Genomic DNA, 13981 nt, shown 5'->3' with positions numbered 1-13981 from the left:
TGTGAGGGTCTGTTCGAGCCTGGCAGCTGATAGCCCTGGGGCTGTGGTCCTCATCTTGGAGGTGTTAAGCCCATGCTCAGTGAATGTCCCCAGCCCTGAGTTGTTACTTTATCTTATCTTCATCATCGAGCAGTGTCAGGCCTCAGCACCCCATTCAGGGTGTGGGAGTCTTCTCTTCAGCTTTTGTAATACAGTTTTAAAAGTCCTTTAAGAAAATGTTTAAGTCATAAAATATAATATTTCAGTCTCTGACACTCCTACAATATAATTACCAGATCTGAATGCTTGCTCAAACTCACATACAGAGCTAAAAAGTAATGAGGACTGCCAATCCCTCTGTTTGAATATAATCTATTCAAACAGAGGCAAAACTTTTAAAATGAGCTACAATCTAGCTTTGTTGGCAACAAATCAACAACATAGCCCAGTGTATGGACACCTCAGGAATCATTTACTAAATACATCTTTATTAATAATAATTGCACAAGTGAACAGAAGTTTCTGCATTGACACAACAAGATGGGATTGCATTAAGTCATGGAGGTCTGGTGTGCATGCATAATCCAAGCACAAGAACACCTCTATGTATTTTTAACACTTTCTAACCTCCATCCCTAGGGAGACAGTTTCAAGGCTAGCTAAAACTTTAACACATATTTAGATTGTCAAAAATTGGATCTCCAAACTCCTACTTAACCTTGAAAACATTTGCAAGTTCTGAATGGGATTTTCTAAAACACACAATGTTGGAAAACACTGTTCCAGCAAAAGTGGTGAGAGCTTCATTCCTGTGTTTAGGAGTTTCACCTGGATGTTTTCAGTCACATCTCACTTACTTAACACTTTTAAGAGCTGTTTCTGATCATGCAACAAGATCCCAAAGTAAAGGAATCAAAGGAATGAAATTCTGAATTGCCTGGGTAATATGGACAAGCCAACATCCAAAAATATATCTTCCTGGTGACCAGCCCACCCCATAGCTCTCAAGAAAAACCCCACTCCTGCAGCAACCACAAGTTTCATCTGCCAAAAGCTATGTTTGCAGCTTCCCTCCAGCTGAACACTTCAGGAATATCACTGTTGCGTTATGGAGTAGCGTAGCCACCTTCCTCTGTGCAGTATGCTTAAGTGATCTTCCACTTGTGAGCAAGCAGGTGAAGGAATAATAGTTTCTAAATGTGGAGCAAGGGGAAAAATCCTCACTTCGTCAGCCTTCTGGTACATTACAGAGCAGCAAGCAAAATTACAAATAATACTGAAAGGTGGGCAACACCTCGTAGTTTCCTGATGGCTGAGGTGAGAGATCAAGTGTGCATGCCATAAAGGCTGGTAGCAGGTGGGCAGAGTGTTAAGTTCTGCCGCTGTCGAGCTCATCCTGCAGCAAGGTTAGGCTAGAGAGTCAAGGTTTTGAGCATCCCATCCAAGAAGAATTTATACTTTTTCTGATGCATATGCCATGCAATTGCCAGTTCTGACACATGCATAAAGCAACCTGCAGAGACTTAGTGGTTTTCACTTGGAAACACAGATAAACTGAGTAGAGATTTGTGTTCCTGCTGTAACTTTTTTTATAATGTAGCATTTTAACTGGCAGATCTGCCTTCTAAGTATAATCATTGTGCAAGAGCCTCTATTTCCAATTTTAACTAATAATCTTGGCTTTTATAGTAATACAACCAAGCTAACAAGAAAATAATTATAACCCCATTGCACAGCTCCAGTTTACTTTAGGACTTGGCTGTACACCAAGCTCTTCTCTGATTTCAGCGGAATCTGTTACTGGTAGAGTTATATGAAGATTGAAAGCACTAATCAATGCCCACTGCTACCATCACCTTCCTTCTTTCTTGCTGCTGCTTCCCCTCTTGCACAGCAGACACCAAGCTCGAAGGCACCACCATCCCTTGGTACTGTGCTTGTTTTATGTTACTGTAGGAGCATTTTCTACAGAGTGTTATTCAACCACATCCGTAATGCAGGGGTAAAGATGAGAACTGAACCCGTCACTGACACCACCAGAAATAACCACAGGAAGATCCGATCCAGGACTTGAGCTACAAATTTCCAGTCTTGTACAACCTGGAAAGGAAAGAGGGAGGATAAACATAAACAGTAACAAGCCTGGTACTTTGTTGATACTGCTACATATATTTCAGCCCCCCAAATCTGGTTTTAAAATGAGAAGTCTGTAGTATGCGGTAGCCTAAAACTAACAGGGATCTCCTTTTCAGCACTCATAGCTGCAAATTGCTCAAGGCTCCAAAACAGTTCCATAGTTCTATGCACATGGTGATACAACTCCTTCAGCCTGTGCAAAAGCTTTTAGTTAAGTGCATATAGGAAAGTTTACAGACTTAGCTTTGAAGGTGGCTTTATAGTGAACTGGATTTCTTTTTACAGACCTGCATTTCCCTCCAAGTGCCAGGATGAGGCTCTGGCACAGCACTTGGACACAGTACAAGGGCTTCGATTTACTCGTGTTTGCTTAAGTGACTTGTTGACTCAGATTGGGTACACTCAGGAGGGGAATTTTGAATTTTGAGTATTAGCACAACTACTACAACTACACACAAAAGTGTGTTTATTAAGGTGATTCAAGGGACCTTTTTATTACAGTTATTTCAGCTTCAAACAGGTTTCAGTCATGGACAGTATACACATACTACATGTTTGATTTACTGCTCTTCTTTGTGCTATAGTCCTCTCAGCACAGTTTGAACAAAGCCCTAGCTCTTGCTAGGAGGGTGCTAACAGAAGTTTTTCTCTTTCCAAATGCTGCCAGATGCATTGCTCTGCTGTCCTACCCTTGCATGAGATGCGTTGTTTGCACACAGTAATTTGCCATTTTAAAAGCCAGGAGGATCACTAAGAGGTGAAGGATAGCAGTTGGGAGCTAATCTGAACAGGTGTTAGTGAAAATCTAGAAGACCTCCACTCAAAACAGAGCAGCTACACAATGCAGAGTATGTGCTGGGAGGCCAGGACTGACACCTGGCAAATGTCATAGAGCCTGCCTGTAAGTGTGAAAGTTACATTTTCAGAGCATATGAGAGTTTAGAGGCTTCCAGATTCAAGTGTGCCCCAAATTTACACAACAAGGTTATTAAAATAATCCCAAACCAGGGATTCCTCCAGGAGAGGCTGCTGGAGTCTCTTGCCTCTGTGAAGAGCAGGGACTCCCACAGCACAATACACTTCTCCTTAAAGCTATGTGTTGTCTCAGGAAACATATTATTTATCAAGATCTGAGGAAGAATATGTCTCAGAGGAGAGCAGGAAGATGAGGCAAAGAGGAAAGCATGCAGAAAAGAAAAGAGCTTAGGCCATCGCTGTCAAGGAAAGTGTGATTCCCTCCTTGCCCTCCTTCCACCTACCTGTCTGATGAAATGCTCCTTTTTAACGTGCCTGGAAATGTACCGAATGGAGTCAGCTGCCTTTTCCAGAAAGGCAATAACAACTTTTTCTCCATCTTTTGCTTGCTTGTATTTCTGCTTCCCCAGAAACTTTGATTTCGAGGTGGTTTCCTTTTCTTCAGTCTCTGAGAACGAGTAGCGATCTACATGGCCCTTCATGCAGAGCAGACGAGGCAACTTCTGGAGAAAGAGCCTTTTAACCCAAGGAGCCATGGGGTGGTAAGTTGCTGAGGATCGGTGGTGGACATTGATAACAAACACAGTCACGATGATAGAGAGGGTCACAAAAATCATGATGAAGAGCAGATACTCACCAATCAGAGGGATGACTTTGGAAGAAGAAGGGATTATTTCCTCAATCACTAAAAGGAAAACAGTGAGGGACACTAGAACTGATGTCGACAGTGAAAGCTTTTCTCCTTCATCTGAAGGCAGGTAAAACACCAGGACAGTTAGAAAAGACAATCCCAGGCAAGGGATTATTAAGAAAAGAGTGTAAAACAATGGAAGGCGTCTCAACACAAAGGAGTAAGTGACAAATGGGTAAGAGTACAGCCCATCTTTCCTGTTGCCTTTCATACCTTTGGCGTTTAAGATCTCCCACTCCCCATTATCAAAGAAGTCTTTTCTGTCTACATTTTCATCCACTAAAATCAAGTCCACCATATTGCCATCATATGTCCATGACCCAAACTTCATGGAGCAGTTCTGCCTGTCGAAGGGGAAGAAGGTCACATCCATTGTGCAGGAGCTCTTATAACTGGCCGGTGGTGTCCAGGTCACCACTCCATTGTACTTCACTATGGCTTTGGTCATCAGGGATCCCTCAAAACGTCCGTCAGCACTGGGAGTTGGACAGGAAGAAACAGTACCGAGTTCAGGACTATGTTTGCCCCAGTCCTACCCCCTCTCAGCTCTGTTTTCTGTCCCTCACCTGGAGCACACAGTGCACAACATTCACACTGCCTAAAGAAGCAGCCCTCTGACAGCACACACAAGCCTCATGGTAGCTGACATGCCTTGCCCAAGCTCTGGCCTAAGCCCAGAGCAAGGAGCCACACTACTCACTTTTCAAACAAAACAATGTCGGGAAGCCACAGAGACTCAGAGGGGACCCGGATAGCAGTGATCCCACCATATTCATCTGGATTCCAGGAGAGCTTGTGGTCGATCCATTCCTACAACGAAACAGCAGAGTCCTCTGCCCACTCATATGCAGCAGCCTCTTTCCTCACCCCTGCCTGTGCCTCAGAAAAACTGCATGCACAGCGCAGCGGGTAGAGCCTGGTGTGAGGCTGTTCAGCTGTAGAGAGGATGCTAGACAGGCACGGCCTGGGAGATGTTAATCCCCACAAGCACTGCTCCTCCAGATACAGGTGAGACCCAAGAACCCATCCCTAGGCTGGCAACCTCAAGGCCAGCACTCCTGGAGAGCACTTGACTCTCACTTCACTCACCACCCTGCACAGCCCACCTGAGAGTAGGCTAGAAGGAAGGAGCCACTTCCCTTTAGTGCAGCAGCTTTCCCTCCCTCTGAGAACCAGCCCAACCTGGTTTTGGCTGGCACCAACCCCATGGAAGAGCCAGGTGGTGTGGGTACTAGTACTCAAATGAGGACAGGTGGCCTTAATTCACTTTTCAGTAGAGACCTGGCTTTTTTCAGTGGATGGAATACAACACCTCATACCTGCACACTGTCCTTGCAAAAAATAAATTGCTCTTTCATCAGAAAGACCTGCAGACTATTTCAGGAAAAATAACATGATGCTATTGTAAAGCATTTTGTGAGAAAAGCAGGGAGAGTCCTGTCCATTTTCATCATGCTGAAGTCTAGAATAACTTTTGTCTCCTTTTTTGGTTTTCCAGATAGGGAGATCATAACAAAGTGGCTCCAGCAACCTGGAGATTTCCACAGAAAAGCAATGGAAAACCAGCTCTCTGATCCTTGTTCATTATTGATGAGGATTTTCATTTGTCCACAGAAATAGCAGCAACATGATGCAAGAGCTGTAGGCTGTGGTCAATACCAAGAAGTGGAAGATGAACCAGTTTCCATTAAGCTGCAGCACTAAGAGATCTCCAGGGATGTGGAAGTCTCAGCCTTCACTGGGCAATTTCCTCCATGACTTAAGGATGAACCAAAAAAGCAATGTTCTCTATTAATTCTCCATGTTGTTCCCCTCTTATTTCTTTGATTCCACATGCTTTTCACAGCTATACCTACAGACATTTGTTATTGTTCATGTGTGGAAAGAGAAGAGGGGCCATTGCTGCTCATAACCTCAGCATCAGGGACAGAGAACACCACTTTTAGTGTTAGCATTTCTCTGTATCTAACTTGTCTCCAGCAGCCTAGGCGAAGTGGTCACAGTCTCACATATGTCCTGGACACTTCCTGCAATAGGTACAACGGGGCTGGAAACACACATCATGTAAGGGAATAGGCAGGGCTGAGCAGCAACCAACACAGTCAGCTTGTAGCTGCCACTAACACAAGAGCAGCAAATACCCTGTGAGCCACCTGGAATAGAATCATCCCTCTGGAGTTGAATTGGAGCAGCCCCTTGGCCTGGGTTATTTGTTCCGTCTGCAGTATTCCTCACTTTCCCCCTGCCCTGCATTGATTTCTCTCCCAGCTAAAGTGCTCTTTTGTGTCTGCAAGGCAAATGGTTATGCCTTCCTACTAGAGCAGAACATAGGTTGTGTGCAGATTTTGAAGATGAGCAGTTTAAAACAGGAATCTCCCTGTGGGCTATGCCGACACACACTGTAGCAGCAGATGCATAAGGCTCTTTCCTCTCTTCTCCCTTTTTTCCAAGCTGCTCCTGATGTTGCAATTGCTATGTCCAGTTGTGCCAAATTCCCATTTCTGTGCTGTCATTGAAGAGTTTAACCCACCACTAGTGGAAGAAAAATCTGGACCCAGATTCTCGACCTGTGCTGGTAGACCCCGTAGTTTGCCTGAATCCAGACACTTTCTCAGCAGCCGCTAAAGGCTCCTCTGAACCTTGTGTGTCAGCCTGCTTGTTTATCAGGGACCACCATCGTGGGCATCAGAATGTTTGAAAAAAAAAAAAAAGAAGAAAATGCTTGTGTTTAAGCTTTGCTTATCCAAGAAAAGTAAGACTCTTGCAGAGAAATTATGAAGGTCATCAGGAGCAATCAGCATGGATTCACTAAAAGTAAATCATGCTTGACCAACCTGATTGCCTTCCATGATGAAACAACTCCCTGGATGGACGAGGGGAGAGCAGTGGGTATTGTCTACCTTGCCTACAGCAAGGCTTTCAACACCGTCTCTCTCACAAGGTCCTCATAGGCAAATTCAGGACATTTGGACTGGACGAGTGGACAGTGAGGTGGACTGAGAACTGGCGGAACGGCAGATCCCAGAGAGTTGTAATCAGTGGACAGAGTCTGCTTGGAGGCCCGTCACTGGTGGTGTCTCACAAGGTTCCATACTGGGCCCAGTGTAGTTTAACTTATTTACAAGTGACATGGATGAAGGAGCAGATACCTTCTCACCAAGTTTACTGATGACACAAACTTCAGAGGAGTGGCCAATATCCCAGAGGGCTGGGCAGCCCTTCAGAAGGACTGGACAGGCTGGAGGGATGGGAAGAGAAGAAACTTCTGAAATTCAACAAAGGCAAGTGCAGGGTCCTGAACCTGGGGAGGAAAAATCTCAGGCACCAGCACAGGCTGGGGGCTGACCTGCTGGAAAGCAGCTCTGGGGAGAAGGACCTGGGGGTCCTGGTGGACAACATGCTGTCCATGAGCCAGCAGTGTCCTGGGGGCCAAGAAGGCCAATGGGATCCTGGGGTGCAGTAGGAATAGCATTGCCAGGAGGCTGAGGGAGGTGATCCTGACCCTCTACTCAGCCCTGGTGAGGCACATCTGGAGTGCTGTGTCCAGGTCTGGGCTCCTCAGTACAAAGGAGCCACAGAGTTCCTGGAGCAGGTCCAGCAGAGGGTAGCAAAGATGATGAGGGGACTGGAGCATCTCTTACAAGGAAAAGCTGAGGGAGCTGGGCCTACATGAATGCACAGCTCCCACAGCAGGACACCTGGGTCAGGCCACAGGTATTCAGTGCTCAGCCTGAGCTCCCGAGAGCACTTATATGTGTGAAAATCAGAGCCTGTGCCTCATTTTCTGCTCCCTTTGCATTACCTCGGGCCTTAATGTTCTCAGCCCATCAGATGGAGAAGCAGTATTAGAAATGGTAACAACACCTGGGAGCCCAGCTCTGGGTAATCACAGTCCTGAGTTTCCCTGAGGAGCTGCCGTGGCTAAAATCTGAGGATTACCAAGGCTTCCAGAGAAATCAGTCTGTCTACAGTGCACAGGGCTTGGACCTGCAGGTGAAGCTGGGTGCTATAGCCTGCAAGGAGAGTGGGTGGGAATGGGAGAGGACAGATGAGGGCAGAGAGGTGACCTTTACAGAAGGGCTCTGCTGTCTGCCCAAGTGGATACTTGAAGTAAGGAAGCCAAGATGTGGCCTTGTGCACAAAAGGGGCTCTACAATTGCGGCTGAAGATGGGGAAAATGTAATACTGCAGATATTTCAGGGCAGGCTCCCAGCAGCTGTATTTGGATCAGAGAGAAATTTCTCCAGCAGAAGGGGAAATTCCTGTCTTCCCCACAGTGAGGGGAAGTCTGAGCTTTTCCCTCTTCAAGGGAGAGACCATCTTTACACACAATATCCATATGGGTTTTAGGAGTCTTGCTCCAGCCGGAATCTCCCACTGGAGCACTACAGGACCCAGACTGAGACAAAAATTGACTCACATTTCTTGTCCACCAGCCCGGTGATCCCCAGGAACCTTTCTCCCTGGCATGATTTCAAGTACGGTTTGTTTTTTATGTCCTCTGCCTGGGATTAGCTGACATCTTTACAGATACTCACAAGGCTGAGAGACTTAAAATAATTGTCACAAGGTCAATAAACTGGTGCAATGTAACCTAAACCAAAAACAGTATTCTTCAGGAGTGAAGAAGAAGAAAGGAGACCTAACAGTTCAACTTGCACCTTTCCCGCATTTGTATAAATCACCATCAGTTCCAGAAGCAATTATGATAGAGAGATCTGATTCATTTGCTACAGCTTTTAATGGGAAAAGGTCTGTGGTGTGGCCTTTTTTTTCTCTTTACATATGCTGAGGAATGAAGAAATCTATCTGAGGCACCACTCTTAGCTCAGGCAAGGAAGACAGTACTTGTGTGACCTCTGAGACAGGATAGTCCCTCAGGGCACATACAACATCCCAGAGATAGCCAAGTGCAGTACCAGGTGTGTCGCTTCCCTGAAATACAGCTGGGGTGAAGGTCAGGAGAAGAGGGTACCCTGTGTCCTAAAGGCCTACCTGCCTGCCTTTCTGTCTCTTTATGCATTTAATGAAATGAGAAGAGTGAAGTAAAGACTTCAGGTTAGGTATCTTGGTGCTGGCCACTCAGCATCACAAAATGGGATGGATGGCACAGTGGACAGCAGACTGGGATGGCTACTCAGCTCAGAAGCTCCACATGGGGAAAAGTGAGGTCAGATGCGGTCTAATTTACCTGTTTCAGCCACATGTTGGTTGTCATCAGCTGATTCTTCTCATCCTAGGGTGACACAAGGTAGAGAGGATTGCAGTACCAAAGCAGCCATTAGAAACAGAGCCTATGCCTGCTGAGTCCCACCCTGTGCCAATATGAGGAGATTCCTATGGTCCTGCTTCCCCATGGGCTTGGGCTCTTCAGTCACCATTGAGGGTGACTTTCTACATGCTGTCCCTGCTATCACTGGGAGTCCCTGAGGCTGGAAAACTGAGGTCTGGCATTTCACAGGAGATCAAAGGAATCATATGCGAAAGAGCCAGGATGCAGCAGGGCTCAGCCAGCAAGTGGTATCAGGTCACACAAGGCTATGGGCTCAGAGGATGGCTCATCTCCCTGCACTGCTCCACCTGGAGTGAGTTTGGGAAGACACAAGCTGAAACACTGTCCTAAATATGTAAATAAAGCATAAAATTAGAGTGTGCCTTCCACAGCACAAGGAGACATTACCAGGGGCTGGGGGATGTAAGGAGCACACTGTTGCGTGGGTACCTCTGGGCATTGTGCAAATTCCACTGTGCATTGCAGTGGAAAGGGAAGGAAAAATTTCCACATGGGCAGAAACACAGGATTATCTATTTTGCCTCTAGAGTTTTATCTGAGTGACCAGCTGGCTTAAAACTTTAACTACCTTTGGCCTCAATACAAGCTTGCTTAGAGGGAATAATGCCCGACCAGCTCTTACCCTTCCTCAGTCCTCTCCTGTAGCTGTCTTGTCATTAAACTGCAACATAGATGTCAAGAACTGTCTGGCACGGGTTGTTTGATTAAAACCTTGTGGAAATGAGGTCTCATTCCCTGAGAACATCAGGGAAAAAAGAGCCTTCTGGTTTCCTTCAAAATAAATGAGCCCTAGAGTCCTTGCTGAGGGTGGAGGGAGGCAGAAGGTGATATCACCAGCACCATTTCACACTCAGTGTTCTGTTGCCCAACCATCACCGTGCATTTCTTGTGGCAGGAAGCAAAAGCTGATTACATTACCAGCCCTCCCAGGTGGAGGCACAACTGTCTATAAAAGAAGGGGTGTTTTACTGAGCCTAACACAACACTTACCACATCCACAAGCTGTGATATCTTTAACCCAAAAAGGACTTTGATGGTGTCATTGGAGTTTTCCACAGGGCGGACCCATTTCTGATAGCCTTCAAATAAGTGCTTGAGGAGTGCATCCTCATTTTCAGCAACAGAACTGAAGGCATTCACATCTGGAAGAGAGCAACACAGAGTGGAGATATTGCCATAAAGCATACATGGAAAATGCCATGACCTGAAGCGAGGCAGAGCAATGATGTGAGGAAAACTCACCTCTGGCCAGGTCTGCAGGAATTCAGATGCACAGACTCTCAGCAGAACCAGGGCAAGGGAAAGGAAAGGCAAGATAGCCCAAGCCCAACTCACATACAAAAAAAAATCATGAAGTCAGAGCAGTGACGACTTTGTACTAGGTTCATGTTTTCTATGGCCTTTTTGCCAAAGCAAAAAGAGCCCACCTGGCAGCAGCAGGAGCTGGATGATGCAGTCAGGGCTAGATCTGCCAGGCAAGCACAGAGCCATCATGGTCTGTACCTGCAAGACCTGTGACTCCCACAATCGCTGACACCATGCTCCTCCTTCCCCTTGCTACCATGAAGGGGGAAGGGCAGTTCAGACCCTCCACCCTTTTGCAAACTTTGGCCCCACTCCGTGTGATGTTGAGGTTCTGATACAACCTCCATGTCTTCCCTTGTGCACACACACAGCACCCAAGGGTGAGAAGGATTTTACCTCTCTTCAAAGCCACCAAGGAGGAAAAAGAATTGACTCCATACAGTAAGGATCACAGCCACATAGCAGTGTCAGCAGTCAAAGGGGACCTCACAGGACACTGTCCAGGGCCCAGCTTGTGCTCTGCCAGCCCCAGGGTGAGCAGAACACCTGCGCCTGGACTGCCAAGCATTAGATGCAAGAGGAGTCTGCAGGCAGAGGGTCATGGCCCAGGGATGGTGCCAGGACCTGATGGTGGGAGAGCCCTGGAGGGCACAGTCAATGTGCTCACACACCCGGTGCATCAACGAACAGAGCTAAGGCAGCCCCCAGCACATGGAGAGTTCCACATGGGGAGAAAGGGCATTCAAGCCCAGCAGCTCCTCCAGAGAGAAAACTGGAAGCAGAGGGTAGTGCTCTGCCCCTACATGGAGGAAAGGACATGACCACAGACCCCTGTCTCTGCCCATGTCCTATTCCCCAGCAGCTGCTGCCCATCTCCTGGGCACAACAGGCTGCGCAATTTGTCAGGGTGTGTCTGAGGCTGTGGGCAGGGCTAGACCTGACAACAAGCAACACAGCTGAAGGACTGCCCAAAGCAAAAACCTGCTCTCAGAGATTTTCATGGGACAAAATCATTTTTTAATGCTGTCTGGATCCTCTCAGGACAGCACAAGGTCCCAGCAACACTGTAATTTCCCACTTTCAGCCACAGCAAGATACTGTTCCTCTTTGAGGAGCTATAAACTCTGAAACAGGTATTGCATCTGCAACCAAAGAAAGAGAAAGAACACATTTCTCCCCACTCACTGCCCACAACCTCAGAGGTCCAACCCCCTGACATATAAGAGTCTTTGCAGAGACTCCATCTCCTAGACATTTTGCTTTCCCTTTAGGAGATTCACAGGGGTGCATGGTTGTAAAAAACAGATTTAACAGAAAACCCATTGAATAGAAAAATCCGTAACCTCAAAACATACGGGACCAAAACCAGCCCTATCTTAATGCCAGAATACCTTGCTCTGTTTTTGTTTTAGTATGAAGTCCTGCACACATATATGCAGCCTCACACACTCTGTGTCTGTGGGTATGCACAATTCCTCGCAAAAGAAAATGGTGCCACTTCACAGCCCGCATCTCACGTAAAGTTCAGGTCCCTAATGATCCAAGTGGGTATAGAAGACAGGTGGTAAAGCTGGGTGTGGGGCTGGATATGTTGAATCTCAACTGCTGAGGAAGCCACACAAAAGAGAGAAAAAGACTTGAGGAGTCTCACAAAGAAGAAAGTCAGAAGGAAGAAGATTGCTGCCTTTATAAGCCTCAGTACTTGCACAAAGACATTTTAAAAGCAGAAGCTATTAATGAGAAATAAGAAATATCATGTGAGAAAATGGCCTAACAGTTCCTTTGACCAAGCCCCATCTTATGATTAAACTAGATAAATCCATGGAGAAAACATTGAACAAAGTGGCACTGCCTTTGAAAAAAACAGAGAAGCAACCACAGGACAGATACATCCCTGAATTTACCATAGGGTGCACTGAGAGGCAAAAACTGGGGAGCTCCCTGGCACGTTTACAAACGTTCAATTACCCAAGCACAGTCTGCCATCTCCCCTCTCCCCCAGGTTTCTTGCTTCTCTCTGTGATCCGTGCAAGTAGCAGCTCCCCATGGGTGCAGACCAGGAGTTCTGAGGCAGAAAGTCTGCTAAACAAACATGCAAAACACCCCAAGAAGTACAGACAAGACACTAAGCCCTTCATCAGTTCACCTGAACCATTTCAGTTTTCCTCTTAGCGATGGAAATTCTCCCTTAATTCCCTTTAGCAGTGAAAAGTTGAGCTTAGGATTTTTTGTTAATTTCTAGCCAGCAACCACCCCAACATCAGTTATTAAACCGTGGTTGCAATACAAAGGCAGCAACTGATATAACCCTCTTCTGCTACTCACACAGTGTTTAGAGGAGGACCAAGGGAAGCCAGCATTCACCGTATCCCAGAAAGCGGCAGCTAACCAGCCAGCAGAAAAATCTTGAACACCTGCAGCTCAGCTTGGAAGAAGAAGAAGAAATCACACCTACCTGAGTGGCTCAGACACAAAGCAAAGAGCACTAGGCAAAGCATGGGCACCACCGTGGCTTTTCCTTTAAATCTGATCTTCTGTTTTCATAAGCAAATCGGTCTCACCTTTGTAGGGGACTAAAACAATCTAGTTAAAAATCAAGGCAGACAATTGAGTCTGCAAGGCAAGGCAGCACCTTTCTAGCCTTATCTTGCCCTCATTATGACGCTTGGTAAATCACACTTCATTGATTTTCAGTCAGCTGTCACATCCCATAAGCCTTAAAGAGGGCTCTGGGTCCTAAACTCTGACTGATCTCTTCGTGGCAGTATTTGGGTGGCTATAACCACTGCGGTCTAGGAGTATAAAGGAGGGAAGTCTTTTAAGGAGGAGAAATATCTTCTATTATACTCCTAATTACAGCTGGAAAAAACTAAAAACAGGCTGCAGTTCAGATCCAAAGATAAATCAGATGCCTTAAAGATTATTTGTTTGCTCCAGCTGTATCAGTTGGTCTAATAATAGAGGCAGACTCCCTACAGCCCTAACTCAGCTTATTCACTTCTGCTACACTTGCTGTTTAAGAGCCATAAAATGGATTTGGGAGGCAAAAAACCCCAGTAAGATGTAGGTGGGAAAACAACGCTGATTTCTAAATTTGTATCTCATCACACGTACGCAAAATATCACAGACAGCAGCACAGAAGTGCTTACACAGTACTATCCACTGGCGAAGCTTAACAGAGAATGTTGCCCCAGGGTCTTGTGTGTAGCAAGTGAGGATTATTTAGCCAGTTCCTCTGCAGTCAGACCTCTGTCAGTCCTCCCAGTGATGCCTCAGACAAGGCTCCTTTCAGAAACCACCCGAAATTGCTGAGGATCAAAAGAGATGCAGGTTCCTCTTTTCCCATCCCCCTGCCACTCCTCTGCCAAGCGGTATCAGGATCTTCTCTGTTTTCTTCTCAAATGAGAGTCACTTTGCTGTACCTCTCCAAAGAGGAGGTTTTCCCCTGAATTCCTCAGGTTCAAGGAAGAGGCATGCAAAATTCTTTTAGCTTGTCTCCAGACCCAAAACTCTTCCTGCTTTGATTATTTCTTGCTGGCTATTTAATTGCTTGCTGACTCTTATATGGGAAGCCTGGATCTTTTCCAGAAACACTGGGTCC

General features: G+C 46.2%; 1 protein-coding gene across 4 annotated transcripts; it reads right to left on the bottom strand.

Moving 5' to 3' along the window:
* Nucleotides 1-447: 447 nt before the first annotated feature.
* Nucleotides 448-13385, bottom strand: CHRNB3 (cholinergic receptor nicotinic beta 3 subunit). Of its 4 annotated transcripts, XM_042023465.1 has the most exons (7): nt 12835-13385; nt 10065-10216; nt 8973-9017; nt 4482-4591; nt 3728-4257; nt 3375-3640; nt 448-2079 (listed from the first exon to the last, which is right to left on the bottom strand). In XM_042023465.1, the coding sequence occupies exons 1-7, from the start codon at nt 12875-12877 to the stop codon at nt 1945-1947; spliced, it is 1281 nt and encodes a 426-aa protein (XP_041879399.1). In that variant the 5' UTR covers nt 12878-13385; the 3' UTR covers nt 448-1944. The 4 variants fall into 4 exon arrangements, with proteins under 4 accessions (XP_041879399.1, XP_041879398.1, XP_041879400.1 ...); XM_042023464.1 differs by having other exon boundaries at nt 3375-4257; nt 12835-13383; XM_042023466.1 differs by lacking the exon at nt 12835-13385 and adding an exon at nt 12526-12686 and having other exon boundaries at nt 3375-4257.
* Nucleotides 13386-13981: the final 596 nt, after the last annotated feature.

The sequence above is a fragment of the Corvus kubaryi genome, unplaced genomic scaffold, assembly GCF_017639235.1.
Source record: "Corvus kubaryi isolate FWS band 111438036 unplaced genomic scaffold, C.kubaryi_AGA036_p1.0 37249, whole genome shotgun sequence".
In the NCBI taxonomy this organism is placed as follows: Eukaryota; Metazoa; Chordata; class Aves; order Passeriformes; family Corvidae; genus Corvus; species Corvus kubaryi.
Note: the sequence above shows the minus strand (reverse complement) of the source record. Positions and strands in the feature narration are given on the sequence as shown.